Genomic DNA, 14,780 nt, shown 5'->3' with positions numbered 1-14,780 from the left:
ACATAAAACACAGAATGAAAGTCTCCTATTGTAATCTCACCCTACCACACCACACCCCATCCAAGTCCCAAGAGGTGAGGGACCCTAAGTTAACCTTTTAGCATGAAAGCCACCTGGTATGAACTATACCAGTCCTTTTTCCTACCTACAGTACCATACAAAGAGATATGCACCTCTAATTTTACTTATTAAAATGGTTTCACACTAAATATAAAATTTAATTTTTTGAAAAGGAAAGTTTTACCTTCTACCACTTTTTACTTTATATAATTCCCAAAATTAAAACAAGTGAAAGCACCACCCCTCCATTACCACATGGAATGGTATATTTCCTCCTAACTTTGCACAGAGCCTCTTCATTCATGAGTGTTAGTACTGCTATATCTGCCTGTACACACCTAATTTTCAGCTGATAGTTTTCAAAGGTGTGATTATCTTAAACCTAATTGTTACACAACTTGCCGAACAAGTTGATTGGCTAGATTTTTATTTTTATCAAAAATCAAATAGTTGTATAAATAGTCACAAAAAAGCAGATCCTACTCCCTCCTCTCTCTTCCCTCCTCCATTTTATTTTGTCTCCCTAGAAGCAAACTCTTTTTGTTGTTGCTGGTGGTGGATTGGTTGGCTAGTTGTTGTTTTTTTTTAAATCATTATTATTGTTTGTTTCATTTTGTTCTGTTTTTGTAGTGCTGGGGATTGAACCCAAGGCCTGTACATGCTAGGCAAACACTACCACTGAGCTATTCCCACAGCCCTACTTTCAGTTCTTGTAAGTGGTTTTTTTTTTTTCAGCACTGAGGTTTGAACTCAGGACCTCAGACTTCCATTCTTAGCACTTGAGCCGCTCCACCAGCCCTTTCTTTGTGATGGATTTTTTTTTTTTTTCAAGATGGGGCCTCCAGAACTGTTGCTGGCTTCAAACCTTGAGCCTCCTGATATCTGCCTCCTGAGTAGCTAGGATTACATGGGTGAGCCATTGGCACCCGGTGTAACTGATTATTTTGGTGTTTATCTCTGTATCTCAAAAAAATATGTTTAGCTCTTTCTTTTTTTGTTGTTTTTTTTTTTTGGTCCCAAACATTGTATGCACATATGAATAGTTCTTTCTTCAGTGATCTTTTTTTCATTTGGGACATAAGATGCTGATTTATTTCTCTTTCACAAACCCAGCCCTCATTATTACCACTTCTTTTCTTCTCTACCACTCCCGGTTTAGTTATAATGTGATTTATTTGGCTCAGTGTTGTGTTTTACATGATTTTGATCATGTAAATGTTTTTCACAGTGGAGCCTTATATTTATACCCTGATTATATTTCTTTCCCTTTCAGCATTTTGTTCCTGTAGTAACTAACACTTATCATTTGAGGTATTTGCTTTAAAGGCAGAATAGCATTGTATGTTTTTATTATTAATATAACCCTGTGTTTTCTGCCAGGTGTTTAAATCTTGTCTCATTTCATCCAGATGTTAATAGCTATTTCATAAGCTCCATCTTTTTTTTTTTTTTCATTTTTCTTTTATTATTCATATGTGCATACAAGGCTTGGTTCATTTCTCCCCCCTGCCCCCACCCCCTCCTTTACCACCCACTCTACCCCCTCCCGCTCCCCCCCCTCAATACCCAGCAGAAACTATTTTGCCCTTATTTCTAATTTTGTTGTAGAGAGAGTATAAGCAATAATAGGAAGGAACAAGGGGTTTTGCTGGTTGAGATAAGGATAGCTATACAGGGCATTGACTCACATTGATTTCCTGTGCGTGGGTGTTACCTTCTAGGTTAATTCTTTTTGATCTAACCTTTTCTCTAGTTCCTGGTCCCCTTTTCTTATTGGCCTCAGTTGCTTTAAGGTATCTGCTTTAGTTTCTCTGCATTAAGGGCAACAAATGCTAGCTAGTTTTTTAGGTGTCTTACCTATCCTCACCCCTCCCTTGTGTGCTCTCGTTTTTATCATGTGCTCATAGTCCAATCCCCTTGTTGTGTTTGCCCTTGATCTAATGTCCACATATGAGGGAGAACATATGATTTTTGGTCTTTGGGGCCAGGCTAACCTCACTCAGAATGATGTTCTCCAATTCCATCCATTTACCAGCGAATGATAACATTTCGTTCTTCTTCATGGCTGCATAAAATTCCATTGTGTATAGATACCACATTTTCTCATAAGCTCCATCTTATCAGCAAATCTGTCCTGAAGTCTCAGTCTTTCTCCCATCTGGACTGGCTGGCCCTGTATCTGAATGCAAAGGGGTGAGCCTTGATCTCCCTCAGTATTTTCCTGGGATCTCCTTCACCTTCCCCCTGTGTTGGAGTCCCTGCTTCTTGACCTTTCTTGTCTCTTTGTGCTGGTGAACTGTATCTTCCTGTAGCTCCCCATGGACTCTTGATTCTGGCCCCTCACATGTTAATGGTTTGGTTGTATAGAATGCTTAGTTACATATCAGTTGCCCCCACAGTAGTGAATGTAATACCCGATTGTAGGAAGGCATCTGGCATGGCTCTGGAGCTTTTTTTGTTTGTTTGTTTGTTTTATTATTCATATGTGCATACAAGGCTTGGGTCATTTCTCCCCCCTGCCCCCCACCTCCCTTACCACTCACTCCACCCCCTCCCTGCTCTGGAGCTTTTTAATGCCATCTTAATACTGATCCTTTGTAAGTGTCCTGGTTTTAGTTTTGTTGTGATTTCATCTCTAGAAATTTTATTCTTTGCCTTAATATAGACATTTTTTTCCACTAATTGTGCTGGGCATGTGACCCTTTAGTCCGGAATCACATGCTATAAAGTTTGTATTTCTTTTAGAATGTCCTCTTTACTCTGTTTTTCATTCTTTGTTTCTCTGAAGCACAAATTAAACTTTTAATTCTTTAAAGTTCCTTTTTAACAGTATTTTTTTCTTATTGCATGTTCGCACTGTCTCTCTGAGGGTAAATTTTTTTGAATTTTTTTTAACTGCATTGTTTTTCTCTTCTGAGTGTCTTTTCTTTTTTTTTTAATGTGTTTGGCCCCTTCCTGCCATGTGCAAGGCTTTCTTCAAACATTTGGTCATCCTTTGCCTCTGATCATGTTTAAGACTGAAGCATTAGAAGGCCAATTGGAAGTGCCAAGTGCAAGGGTAGGAATTACTGATTGACAGGATTTTCTAGGGCAGTAGGTAGCTACTGTCTATAGGTCATTTCTCTGGGGGACATGTAGTTTCTCTAGAAAAGACTCCTCCAGTCTCTTGATGAGGAGATATAAGCCTGGTTACTGGTGTTTTAGGGCTGTGTAGGTGGAACAGGGGTTCCCGTGTGACAGAACACAGACTTCTACTAAAGAGCCTTATCCTTAGGCAGGACCCCTTGCCCATGCCCTTCCTTGTGCCTAATACCAGTATGTCTGCTAGTACTTTGCCTGGGGCTCCAGAGTAGGGAAACCTGGTTTCAGTGGGAGTAAGGACAGTGCTAATCCATGCTGGGGGGACAAGGTTCTAGGAGATCTACCTGCTCCTTAAAACAAATCCCTAGTGTTCTGCTGCCTGCCTCACCCTTCCTTGCACAGTACCCAGTTCACTTCCTGAGCCTTTCCTGGGTATCCTGGTCCAAATTGTCTTGCCTTGGGCCTGTCTCAGAGGTTGGAATCCCCTTTACTTGACCAAGTAATTTACCACTTCCCTGCCACTTCTCATCATACAGTATGGTCTTACATTGAAGGCACAGCAGTCCATGATGGGATTAGATATGCAAGAGATTTATTAGAGGACTTGTGAGGGGGAAAAGTGAGAGTAAGTCAGAAGTTGTCAGAGGACAGTAGGAAGGGAGGTAAAGGAAGCACAGTGGCAAGTCACAGTATGGCTCAAAGAAAGCTTTGACTTAGCCATGGGAGACCTGAAGTCACCCAGTAGTGGTTCCTGGTATCTCACAGGAATGAGCCAGCCTCAGTCCTACTGCCTGCTCAGTCACTAGCTGATAGCCACCATGCAGGGGTGAGGCCATGGTATGAACAGAGGAATTAGATCCAAGAAGCAACAGCTCGGGCCATCTGTCACTTGTACTTCTGCAATGGGAGACCACCTAACTCATTTTCATGGCTCCAGCCAGCCCCCCACCAAGCCCTCATGTCTACTTTTCCACATGGGTTAGGAAACAGCTCCCCTCACCAGTTGCCTTGGTCCCCTCTTCCTCAGGGGAAGTTTAGAAAATGGAGTCAGTGGGAACAGTCCCCTGTCATGCAGTTGATCTCACAACCACATGAGTACTCATTCTCTTCCCCCTCCATTATTCATTCCCTAGCTGTCACCTCGGCAGATTTCTGTGGCTTATCTATTGTGTGATCCAAACCTTCGTTCTGGAAGGGTATGGGTTCTGATGGCTCACAGTGGGCCACCCCACCTCAGAGCCACTCAGTGAACATCTCCAAGTCTCTGAATGGCTGGATTTGATATATGTGGCAGTTGGAGTAACCCCACAATAGTTCCTTGGTCTATGAAGTAAAAGTTATGAGGATAAGGAAGACCAAATGGAAACCCTAAAGTATCTCCCTCCAGATAATAAGTCAAGAACATTTACTGCACTTTGCAAGGTATAGGGATGGATAGAGGAGATTAGTGATACCATTAAAACTTCAAGGATGTCTACCTCACATCTCAGTTTAATTCACTCATGCAGCCCTTGAAGACATGGGTTCTGGAGAAGTGCTACAGATTCCCATGGACTTAACCATTGGGTGCTGCTGTGCTAGGTACTTTTAGTTGCTAAAGCAAATTAATGAAGCCTTGGGCTGTCATGTTGATTGGGCAAATGCATTCCTCTATGCCAATTGCAAAAGATGGTCAGAAACCATTCACACTTTTGTGTGGTGGACAATGATATTCTCTACAGATTTTCCAGTTCCGTGTTAACTCTTTCACCTTTTTCAACATGTTCTAAAGAGCTCATAGAGAAAGTATGGTGACGCTTGGTCTTTTTAGGTTTCAGCATCCACTTGGAACTTATTTCCAGTCATCCTCAAAACATCTGGTTTTTCTCTTTTCCAGTGTGCAGCCATCTGAGTGAAATCACCTATGAGGAAATCCAGACAGTAGTCACTTGTCACAATGTTCAGGGTCCTCCTAGGACACCTCTTCAATCAGTGGGTCTAGATCTGGGAATTGAGCAAGTGGTGGTCGATCAGGGTGGCCCACCTAGGCCCCTGCTCCTCTGTTCTTGCCTTTTTTTGGTTGCAGCTGTTGGCTGCCCCTGTAGCTGCTATGCTCTTGTAGCCATCTCCACAACCCCTTGTGTGTCTGGCCTGACCTGTGAGTCAGGTGTTGTTTGTGTCTTCACCTGTGTTTCTTGTTTCCTTGTTTCAGAAGGTTCTTAAGATTTGAGGAAGCAGAATTGTCTTGATTCTTTCATCTTGAAACTGAAAGTTAAGTTTTGGAATGCTGGTGGTTGTATTGTGAAGCCTGATTAAAGTCTGCCTGTCAAGGGAGAGCTCTCAGGAGCCTCTGCAACCTCTTTACCCACCTTCTCATTGGCAGACATGGCCACCTCTCACAGTCAAGAGGGTGATGCCTTTCTGTGCATTGCATGGGAACACAGCTGTCTAAATCACAGACATCCTGATACTGGATTTTATTATTCTCATTTTCCAGCAGATGGCAGTAAAGTGTAAAGTTGTTCCAACAAAATTAGTCTACACTGACAGTTTGCTGGCAGAAGACAGTATCTTGAAATGTTTCACTGAGGTTCATCCAGCTGGCAGATAAAGGTGGTTTCCACTGTTGCCACTTGTATAGAACCAGTGCTACTGTAACCATCCTGACCTATGCATCTGTGCTCTTAGCTCTAGGACAGTCTGGAAGTCAGGGACTGCTGGATAGTAAAGTACAGTTAGCTTCCATACCCTCAGGTTCTGCTTCCATGGATTCAGCTGATTGCAGATCCAAAATATTTGGGAAGCAAAAATTACATCTGTACTGAACAAGTAGAAACTTTTTTCTTGTCATTATTCCTTAAACAATACATATTTACATAGCATTTCCATTATATTAAACACCATAAATCACCTAGAGATGATTTAAAGTATACAAGATGATGTGCATAGGTTATGTACAGATACACGACGTCTAAGCAACTTGAGTATCCTCAGATTTTAGTATCCATGGAAGTCTTGGGACCAGTCCCCAGCTGATACTGAGAGATGAAAGTATTTGTGCAATATCTTAGGTGGACTAGAGGGAGTAGGGAGAAAACCTGGTAAAAATTTATTTCATGTATGCACGTCTGTGTTAATGGGGATTGACCCCAGGACATTATGCTTATTAGGCAAGCACTCTACCACTTTATCTATGTCTCCAGCTGGACATTTTGATTGCATTTTTAACATTAAATATAAATTTGCCATTTAAATTTCAGTGGATCCAGGTTTAAAAAGAGAGCATCTTACAGTACTGAAACATAAATGTAGCTTTTGTAAATTTTTTTAATGTTATCAGCTTATCTTGATAACAGTTTCATGGTGTCACTGTCTTGGCACCCCTGAAACTGGCCAGACAGTTGGGAAATTTTCAAGTCAGGTGCCAGACAGTTTTATTGAACTTGAAATTTATACTTCAGGTATCTCCATGCTCTCCATGTGGAAATGACCTGTCATTTTGGCATTGCAGCTGCACATTCAAATACTCCTGTGAGAAGAAAAGATGTGGGTTGTTTAGAAGTAACAGTTTCTAGGGTGCGCGTGCAGACTGGACTTCCTAGGCAAGGTCAAATTCTTGTGGCCTGCGGGAGGGTTTGGGGCATAGGAGGTCAGTGCAAAGAAAGGCCCTTATGTTATGAGAGGGGAAAGTAGAAGTTGTGTGAAGCCATCGGAAATGTAGTGGAGTATATCCATTCATTTAATAAATATTTTTCTCAGAGTGTACTTATGCCAGGCAAGCTTCTGAGTCCTGGGGCACTGCTAAGTCCTTGCTCTCTGGGAGTCAGTGTTGGGAAGGGGAAGAGAAGTGGGAACCAGAAAAAGAGAAGGTGATTTCATTTGTATTACATTCAGGCTATGGAGCCAATTACACAGGTATGTGTTAGCGTGGTAAATCATTGTGAGGGGAGAAAGATTTGAGAGTAGCAATCACGGAATTCTTCTTCCAAGGAGAGAAAGAGCACAGGAAGATCCCAGGCTCAGAGAAGTCTGGACCTGGGCTGTCCAGTGTGGAGCCACATAAGGACATTGAGTGCTCAAGGTATGGATTTCAAAGTCTCAGTAGCATAAGAAGAATCTAAAATACCTCAGTCATATTTTTGTGTTAGGTATGTTCTAAAATGATAATACTATGGATATATTGGATTAGATAAAATATACTATGTAAATTAATTTCACCTGTTCCTGTTTACATGGCTACTAGAACATGTAAATTATAGACATTGTTTATATTACATTTCAGTTGAACAGTACAACTTCTCACTGATGAGTGTGAGGACCTCAGTTGGAGTGTTGGAGGAACTACAGGAAGAGGAAGCGTGGAGGATGGAGTGGGTGGTAGGCATGAGGAAAAGGTTTGAGCAAGGCAGCCTTAGGGCCCAGGAAGCTAAAGCCAGGGACTTTCAGACTCTTAGGTTTTAAGCAAAGAAGCAAAAGGGGATGAGGGAGACCACCTTCACCAAAGAAAAAGATTTCCTTCTTGTTTAGTTTTTTTGAGACAAGGCCTCACTGTGTAACCCAGGCTGGCTACAAAACTCACAATCCTCTTGCCTCAGTTTTCCCAAGTGCTTGGGATAGTGGGTGTGTACCACCACACCCGCCATCTGACTTCTCTACCCTGATTTGCTTCAATTTGAGAGTAGGATTTTCCAAAATTGTTTTCAAATCCCAGAGTTCATTTCTACCTGTCCTCCCTACAAAAGTCAGTAGTCACTGACTTCACAGTGCCTTACCAGTGAGAAATTGTGTCTCTGATATGCTTTGGTTCATTTTATTAATTTAAACCACTCCTTTACTAGGACTTGAAGCCTAGCAACATCGTGGTAAAATCAGACTGCACTCTTAAGATCCTTGACTTTGGCCTGGCCCGGACAGCATGCACCAACTTTATGATGACCCCCTATGTGGTAACTCGGTATTATCGGGCCCCGGAAGTTATCCTGGGCATGGGCTACAAAGAGAACGGTGAGTACAGACAGAACTATAAGAGCTAGGATCTTTAAAACTAGATCATGGCTGGCTGCTTCTCTTCCCTTTAAACCCTGTGAAACAGAATGTGTTGCACATTGATTATCAGAACCCATAGATGAGGAGTCTTTCACTTCTAAAATTTACTTTGAAATGATCAGTTTTGAACTGTTTTTAATCAAAGCAAAACATAGAGAAGTATGCACATCTTGAGTGTGCAGCTTGCTTTGGCCTCCCTGTATGCCCTGTCTGGGGTCTCAACCCATACAGGTGGCCATTATCCTGGTTTCCAACAATATAGATTGATTTTATTTATTTTTTGTACTCGATATTAATGCAGTATGTTCTCTTTTGTGTAAAATTGATGGTTTTAATATCAAAACTTTGCTTATTCTAGCAATATCAAAGATCTTTGAAACTTAGCTCTTAACAAATTTGTTGAAAAGAACTAAATCACATTTACTTGTAAGAAAAAATGAAAAAAGAATGAAAGTTTGCTCAGGTCTTCTGAAATAAGTTGGTAAATTTATTTCGATACTTTGTAACCTGTGCTCAGTTCCTTGTGGTTTCCTGGGGAAGGGGGAGATAATCAAATCTCCTGTTAACTTCTCATGTGCACCAACCAGTATCAGTATTTAGAGAGCTCTGCCTACTGTATATGAAGCACGGGGTTCAGCTGGGCCCCTTTCTGGGCACCACAAAAAGAGGGCCAATACCTTGCAGGCCTTGCCTGGAGTCTAACCATTCCCCATTGAGCACTGCTACCTTTCTGATGTGGCATTTTAGAAAATGATCATTGAGAAGATGTAGTGTCAGGATTTTACAACAGCTTCCACAGACAAGCTAGTGATGTTTAGTGAGTCTGTCCTTGTTTGGGAGGTGGTTTGGAAAAAAGAAATGGGGGCTCTCTAGCTTGTTTTTAATCACCTGGTGTTTGGTAGTGGACATCTGGTCTGTCGGGTGCATCATGGCAGAAATGGTCCTCCATAAAGTCCTGTTCCCAGGAAGAGACTGTATCCTTCACAGGGAGAGACCCAGCACTGGCCATGGAGGCTGGGTGGGGTGGGCATGTGGCCCTGAAAAGCTTTGTATTCAAAGGCACTTCTTGTTTTTTGTTTGTTTTGTTTTTGTTTTAAGCTGTAAAGTATTGGAATCTTTGGCACTAAAACCCCAGATTGCTGCAAACCGAAGGCTAAAATAGAGGTCAGCAATCATTCATATTGTATGAAAAGTTCACCCTTAGCTAGCAATTTATTTTTCCATATTCGTGTGTTTAGTACACTGTTAGAATTCCTTTATCTTCACTTTTGTTTTTTTCATGCACTTCATAATTTTATCATTTCATTTTATTTTCAGTTGATATCTGGTCAGTGGGTTGCATCATGGGAGAGCTGGTGAAAGGTTGTGTGATATTCCAAGGCACTGACCGTATCCTTCCCCAGGACCTTGACCCTGGCCATGCTTTCCATACCAAGGGCAGCATGATGGCACCTACTTACATGAATGCTCAAAAGGAAATGTCGTGATCAAGACTGTGTTCTAAGGGGGTCTTTGTTATGTTCGTTAAATTAGTGTCACAAAACCAAGTGGTTCAGTTTTATATTTTCTTTTTAATTCAACTACCTGTGATGATTTTGTACAGACTTAGAGTTAAGTTAAACCAATTATACTAGCTCTTAGGTTTATCAAAATAGCTGGATGTATAGTAAAAGAAATGACTTACTCTTTGATAAATGTATTCTGATATTTAAATGGAAACACTGTTTTATAAGTTAGTTCATACCACTAATTTAACTAAGGAAGATGCTATCGAAATTTAATAGGCTAATATTCCTGTGGGATTTAATCAAAATACTATTTTGCTAATATCATATGCATTAAAATATTTCCTGCAAAGTAAGAACTGAAGCATATTATGTGAGAGCTAAGTGAACAAGGTTACAAGGAAAATTTTGTGAGGAACACTATGTTAAATTTCCTACTTTGTTACTTTGCTGACATTTTATAAACATTTTAAAGAACTCCATCTAGAGGGTTATTTTGTGACACACTGGGGAAGGTAAATTTAAATGCAAAAGGTTAGTTCATAGTGTGGTCAGCAAATAATGTTAATGATATAAAGGAGAATAGATAATATGATAGTTATAATCATTTCTTTACTCATGCAGTCATTCTTCCATCTTTAATATTTTTTACCCTAACATGATTCTTCACATAACCCTTTTTCTTCATTTGTGTTCTAACCTCTTGATATTTTCACTAGTCTTTGATTTTGTTTTTGTTATAAAAGTTTACAGTGTTCTCTATCTGATAGCAGATAGATAGTTATTTTTATGTTTTATTATTTCTTTATTTTTTTGCAGTGTGAGGGTTTGAGCTCAGGGCCTTGAACTTGCTAAGCAGGCATTCTACCACTTGAGCCATGCCTCCAGCATGATGGTTAGTTTTAAAGGAAATCAGTCCCCTGTAGTCAGAGTTTTGTATATATTTTGTGAAAACACTTCTAGTTTTAATAATTTTATAAAGACAGTTTTCTTAAAATATGAGTTCTTCACAACATAAACTTGGAATGAAACAACTTTATTCCTATCATTTTATCTACCTTCCTTTACATTTTCCAAGTCATAGGTTATAGTGAGGTTAATATATGAGGTTAAATACAGCATTTCATTTTATTCTAATAGTTTTTCTGGCATGTTTCTATAGACATATCTCAGATTCACTCATTTCAAATTATAAATAAGGAAGTCTTCATTTTTCAAGTAAACTTAATGAAAAATGGAAAAGTTGGTGTTTTTTAAAAATTAATAATTTAGAAGTATCTACCTAATAATGTTTAGTTTGATTTAGTTTGATTTCATTTTATGCCTTTTTTGTTTTACTAAGGAGTATTTTCTCCAAAAAGTACAAAAAAAAGAATGTGGATGCTTTTGATTCATTTTAGTAATTTAAATTTACATATTAACATCCAATGTCAGTAATTAATATTTTGGAGGGCTTTTTGGTGGGACTAGGAATTAATGGTTTATATATAAAGTGACCTAATATTAGTCTCAAAAGTCATACAGAGATTAACATCATTTTTTTAAGAAAATTTCACCAACTTTTTCAAATATTAAATTGAAAATTTGGGAGGTGTAAAAAGGCCCCAAAAGCCAGACTAAGGTTCTCAGAGATTTGCTTTAGATTTCTGATCTGGGGTAAGAAAAGGAATTTTTGTTCCCACCGTGTTCTATGAGAATGAAAAAACTTTTAGCCAGGCTACTTTGAGCTCAGGTTCAAACATCCCCATGGTAACCATGTATCCTCCAGAAATTCAGGGTCTTTCTGAGCCTTGGTTTCCCATTTTGTAAAATGAGGCACCTGTGCTCTGCCACTCAGGGTCATGGGAGTTAAATGACAATAGTAACTGTATACCAGAGAAGGTCCACCAGATGTGACAGGATTGTCGTTCCTTCCCCACCCTCCTGCATCTATAAAAATGGCACTACATTATTAACCCACAGATATTCATTGAGAGCCTACCCATTTCTAGGTGCCTAGTCTGAGTTAGGTTTTAAAAGGCTCACTCCAGCAGTAGAGTTGAAGGTAGACCGTTAAGGACAGGGTAGAAGCAGGAGACCACTGCAGAGGTGGTGAGTGAGTCGGCAGTGGGAGATAGCAGAGGCTCAGAGAAGTGGGTAGGAGTGCAGGCAGGGAGAAGGGCCTGTTCTCCCATCTGCTTTGAAGTTCTACCCTTCATATGGCCTGTTGAGGATTTTTTGGAGGTAACAATCAGTAGAAATAGCAAGTGTAAAATTGAGGGAGAGATCTGAAATTAAGACATAAGTGTGGGAGTAATTGGTCTGTTAATAGCACTGAAACCTTGAGCTGGTAACAAGCACTAGGAAAGAGAGGAGAAAAGGACCAAGAACCAAAAAAAGGACTGAGAATTGAGTGTTGGATTTAGTGATGTGGTGATGGACACTGATGAGCAATTTTCACAGAGTGGAGTGAGGAGAAAGTCTGATGAGAATATGTTTAGAAGAGAAGAAGAGACTGGAAATTAGAGACAGAAGTATAGATAAAGAAGTTTCACTGCAAAGAAATGGAGTGATAGCTAGTGGGAATTAAGGAGGTTAAAGAAAATGGCTATTGTGTTAACATGGGACAGAAAAAAGGCGTCATGTTTGAATGATGGAAGGTTCCAGTGCAGAGCATGTTGACAGTATAAAGAAGTGAGAAGGAAGAATAACAAGAGTTTATCCTTGAGTTGGTGAGATGGTAGGACTGGCTTTAGCCAGGAGCCCAACTGGTTCCCAGTGGTAGATGATATACAGATGGGTTGGGGCATCACAGGGGGTCTTGTGATTGACTCAGCTTCACAGGGAGGAGTGCACATGGGAAGAGGTGTTGAAAGTATAAGGAAAGTGGGATAAATGTAAAATAGTTTTCACGTTGTAGCTACAGAGGTAAATAAATGAAGAATTGACTAGTGATTTGAATCTCTGAAACCCATTTTCTAAACAGGACTTCTGAAATGCAACATTTTGAAAGAACTAGTTTATGTGCCTAGGCCCTGAGTGGTTTCATGAGGACATAGTTCATGGTTCTGACAAGTTCCCTGGTCAGTCACTATTTTGAGCTGCCATGTATATGATTTTCCACCTTGCATTCACTCATGTAGCTGTTTACAGTTTCAGTATCACTTTCCACACACTCTATTCCAACTGTCCCAAGCCTAACAAGTACCCTGTGAACCAGGTGAAGCTGTTATCATCTGCACTGTACAAATAAGGAAGTTGCCCCAAGGAAGATTGACTTCCCTGAACCTTGAATTTGAAACCAGGTCATGTACTTTGAAAGGAAATAAAATGCATTACTAGTCTTTGCAGAGATGTTGGGATGGGTCAATGCCAAGTAAAACAAAATGACATCTGAAAGCTGTCACAGTCTCAGTCTCAGGTTTCAGGAAGGAATGTGGTCCTCTAGGAAAGGCCTAAGCTGAAAGTGCAGAAAGGCCAGAGCCCTGGTTCCTGCCCCTTCCCTCATTGCGCCACCCTCGGCCAGCCTGTCCTATAGGGCTTTGTTTGCCAAGCTGTAAACTGGGCAGATGAGTTGCTTGAGCTCTTCTTGCCCTCAGAGAGAAGTAGCTTATTATGAAAATTGATTTCAATTTGCTTATGTAATGCTTACCTAATTTCATGTTTAATCATTTCTGTCATAATTTTGAACTACAATGGGAAGGCATATTGACATCATTATTTTGATTTAATAAACTGTGATAATAGTTTATAAAGACACAGAGTATAAGAGGTTTGTTTTGTTTTTTTTTTTAAGTAGTCTAATTTGGAAACCCAAACCTTACTTGAATATTATTTCTAAATGCTTCTCTGGCTCGGGAGGGTGGCTTACTTACTGTTCCATAGGGGTAGATACAATCTTCCTTCACATGATGCTACCACATGTAATATGAGTATAAGGCATTTCAGTTGTATTTTCCTCAAGAGAATCCTTAGATATTGATCAGTGGAATAAAGTCATTGAGCAGCTAGGAACACCATCTGCAGAGTTCATGAAGAAACTTCAGCCAACTGTGAGGAATTATGTAGAAAACAGACCAAAGTATCCTGGAATCAAGTTTGAAGAACTCTTTCCAGATTGGATATTTCCGTCAGAATCTGAGCGGGACAAAATAAAAAGTAAGATGTGCTTTTATTCTGCTACTTTTGCTTTCTCAGGTTTGTGTTCTAAAGCCTGTGAATGTTAGGAAATAAAATAGTTGAAACCGTGAAGCAAAGTCACCTATAGACTCTAGTCTGATGTGTGAAGGTATTGTGGAGAGAAAGCTTAAAGACTAAGAGTTTCATCCTCAATAAAACAGTTTAACTAAAGCCTTTGGCCAAAATTAAAATATGCAAATCAGTCTAAAAGACTCTTACATTACAATATCAGCAATCTGATTTCAAAAAGTCTTCATATATGAAGAACACTTGAATAAAGATTCTAACTTTGTAAAATAGGCATGATGTGCACTATAATCCCAGCACTCAGGAGACTGGGGTAGGAGGATTGCAAGTTCAAGGCCTTGTTCTTGCATAACAAGAACCTTGTTCTGCGTAACAAGAACCTGTCTCATTTAAAAAAAAAAAATGCTGCTGTCTTGGAAAGTGAATATGATTAAAGTACATTGTGTGTGTGTGTGTGTGTGTGTGTGTGTGTGTGTGTGAAAATGTCAAAGTGAATTATTTTGTACAATTAGTATATGCAAAGAAAAAGATTGTAGAGTTAGAAACCATATGAGAGTATTTCAGTAAAAAAAAAAATGTTCCTCTTGCCATTCTCCTGTGTCTTTCCCTGAAATGTGATTGCCTAATGAAAAACAGTAGCTTTGTTTCTCTCTACATCCAGGTAAGCTATACATTAGTCAGAAAAGGCCCCCACCCCCACTCTTTTTTTTTCATCTCTACATGTTGTAAATTGCAGTAGCCAAAACCTCACTGAGCCTTCTGTTTAACTTGTTGGGTTTTTTCTAACTGTTAATCTCTAGATTTTATATATATATATATATATATATATATATATATATATATAAAATGTTGCCAGCACTGTATATAGCTAATAAAGCAGGGGCATCTGTGAAGTGTGTAGTACTGTGGGAATTGAGATTATTT

General features: G+C 39.7%; 1 protein-coding gene across 5 annotated transcripts in view; it reads left to right on the top strand.

Moving 5' to 3' along the window:
• The window catches only part of Mapk9 (mitogen-activated protein kinase 9), a 53,149-nt gene that overhangs the window by 31,025 nt on the left and 7,344 nt on the right, over positions 1-14,780 (top strand). For 3 of the 5 annotated variants that reach the window (XM_074057473.1, XM_074057475.1, XM_020164197.2), the window contains exons 6-8: positions 7,959-8,124; positions 9,484-9,555; positions 13,626-13,808. In XM_074057473.1, coding sequence (XP_073913574.1) covers positions 7,959-8,124; positions 9,484-9,555; positions 13,626-13,808 — 421 coding nt within the window. Of the gene's footprint in view, positions 1-7,958; positions 8,125-9,068; positions 9,141-9,264; positions 9,463-9,483; positions 9,556-13,625; positions 13,809-14,780 lie in introns of those variants that run through there. The other 2 variants (XM_074057474.1, XM_074057476.1) reach the window with 2 other exon arrangements.

Source organism: Castor canadensis, chromosome 16 (genome assembly GCF_047511655.1).
Source record: "Castor canadensis chromosome 16, mCasCan1.hap1v2, whole genome shotgun sequence".
Taxonomy (NCBI): Eukaryota; Metazoa; Chordata; class Mammalia; order Rodentia; family Castoridae; genus Castor; species Castor canadensis.
This window is presented reverse-complemented; position numbering and strand designations above follow the sequence as displayed.